Source organism: Psammomys obesus, unplaced genomic scaffold, assembly GCF_907164565.1.
Source record: "Psammomys obesus unplaced genomic scaffold, mPsaObe1.curated_primary_1811, whole genome shotgun sequence".
NCBI lineage: Eukaryota > Metazoa > Chordata > Mammalia > Rodentia > Muridae > Psammomys > Psammomys obesus.
This window is the reverse complement of record NW_026596166.1, coordinates 20,986,081-20,986,869: the sequence shown is the minus strand read 5'-3', so window position 1 is coordinate 20,986,869 and position 789 is coordinate 20,986,081. Positions and strand designations below refer to the sequence as shown.

Below are 789 nucleotides of genomic sequence, written 5' to 3'. Positions count from 1 at the left end.
CAGAATGTTTAATTATGACATCATAATGATCCATTGTGCCATTGTAGTATTCATTTGTACTCCATTGTGCCATAACAAAAACTTGTATCACAACCCCAAGTTGAGACATCATGATGTTATGGCAGCACAAATCATCATTGTGCCATCACAGTATTCCATTGTGACAGCACAGAAGTCAATTATGTCATTACAATATTAACTGTGAGATCATAAAGCTGAATCATTTCATCATAATGTTCCTCTGTGCCATTGAAATGATGTACTTTGCCATCAAAAGGCTGCAATATAAATCATAATAGTGTATGATGCCATTATAGTACTGTATTGTAGAATCACAGTGCTGATCGTGTTATCACTGTGACATCATAATGCTCCATTGTTTTGTCACAGTGTTGGATTGTGATATCACAATGGTTCTTTTTTTTTTTTTTTTTTTTTGAGACAGAGTTTCTTTGTGTAGCCTTGATTTTCCTGGGCTAGCCTTGAATTTGCAGGGATCAGCCTGCCTCTGCCACCTGATTGCTAGAATTAAAGGAATACTTTTTTTTTTTTTTAAGCCTGGGCAAAGTGACTTTATTAGAGTGCCAGGATCACAACAGGACTTAGGAGTTAGCATTGGGGCCCTTCTTCTTGCCAAAGATGGGAATGACATTGACAAAGCGATGATTGTACTGCATTGCATTCATAGCTTGGCCCAACCTGTCTTCTTCTTCTTCTTCTTCTTCTTCTTCTTCTTCTTCTTCTTCTTCTTCTTCTTCTTCTTCTTCTTCTTCTTCTTCTTCTTCTTCT

The 789-nt window shown here is 37.0% G+C and overlaps 1 protein-coding gene across 1 annotated transcript in view; it reads right to left on the bottom strand.

Moving 5' to 3' along the window:
* Positions 1–602: 602 nt before the first annotated feature.
* Positions 603–789, bottom strand: part of LOC129667616 (FAU ubiquitin-like and ribosomal protein S30) — a 533-nt gene continuing 346 nt past the window's right edge. The window contains exon 2 of the mRNA XM_055595291.1: positions 603–699. Within this exon, the coding sequence (XP_055451266.1) occupies positions 603–699 (97 nt within the window). The remainder of the gene's footprint in view (positions 700–789) is intronic.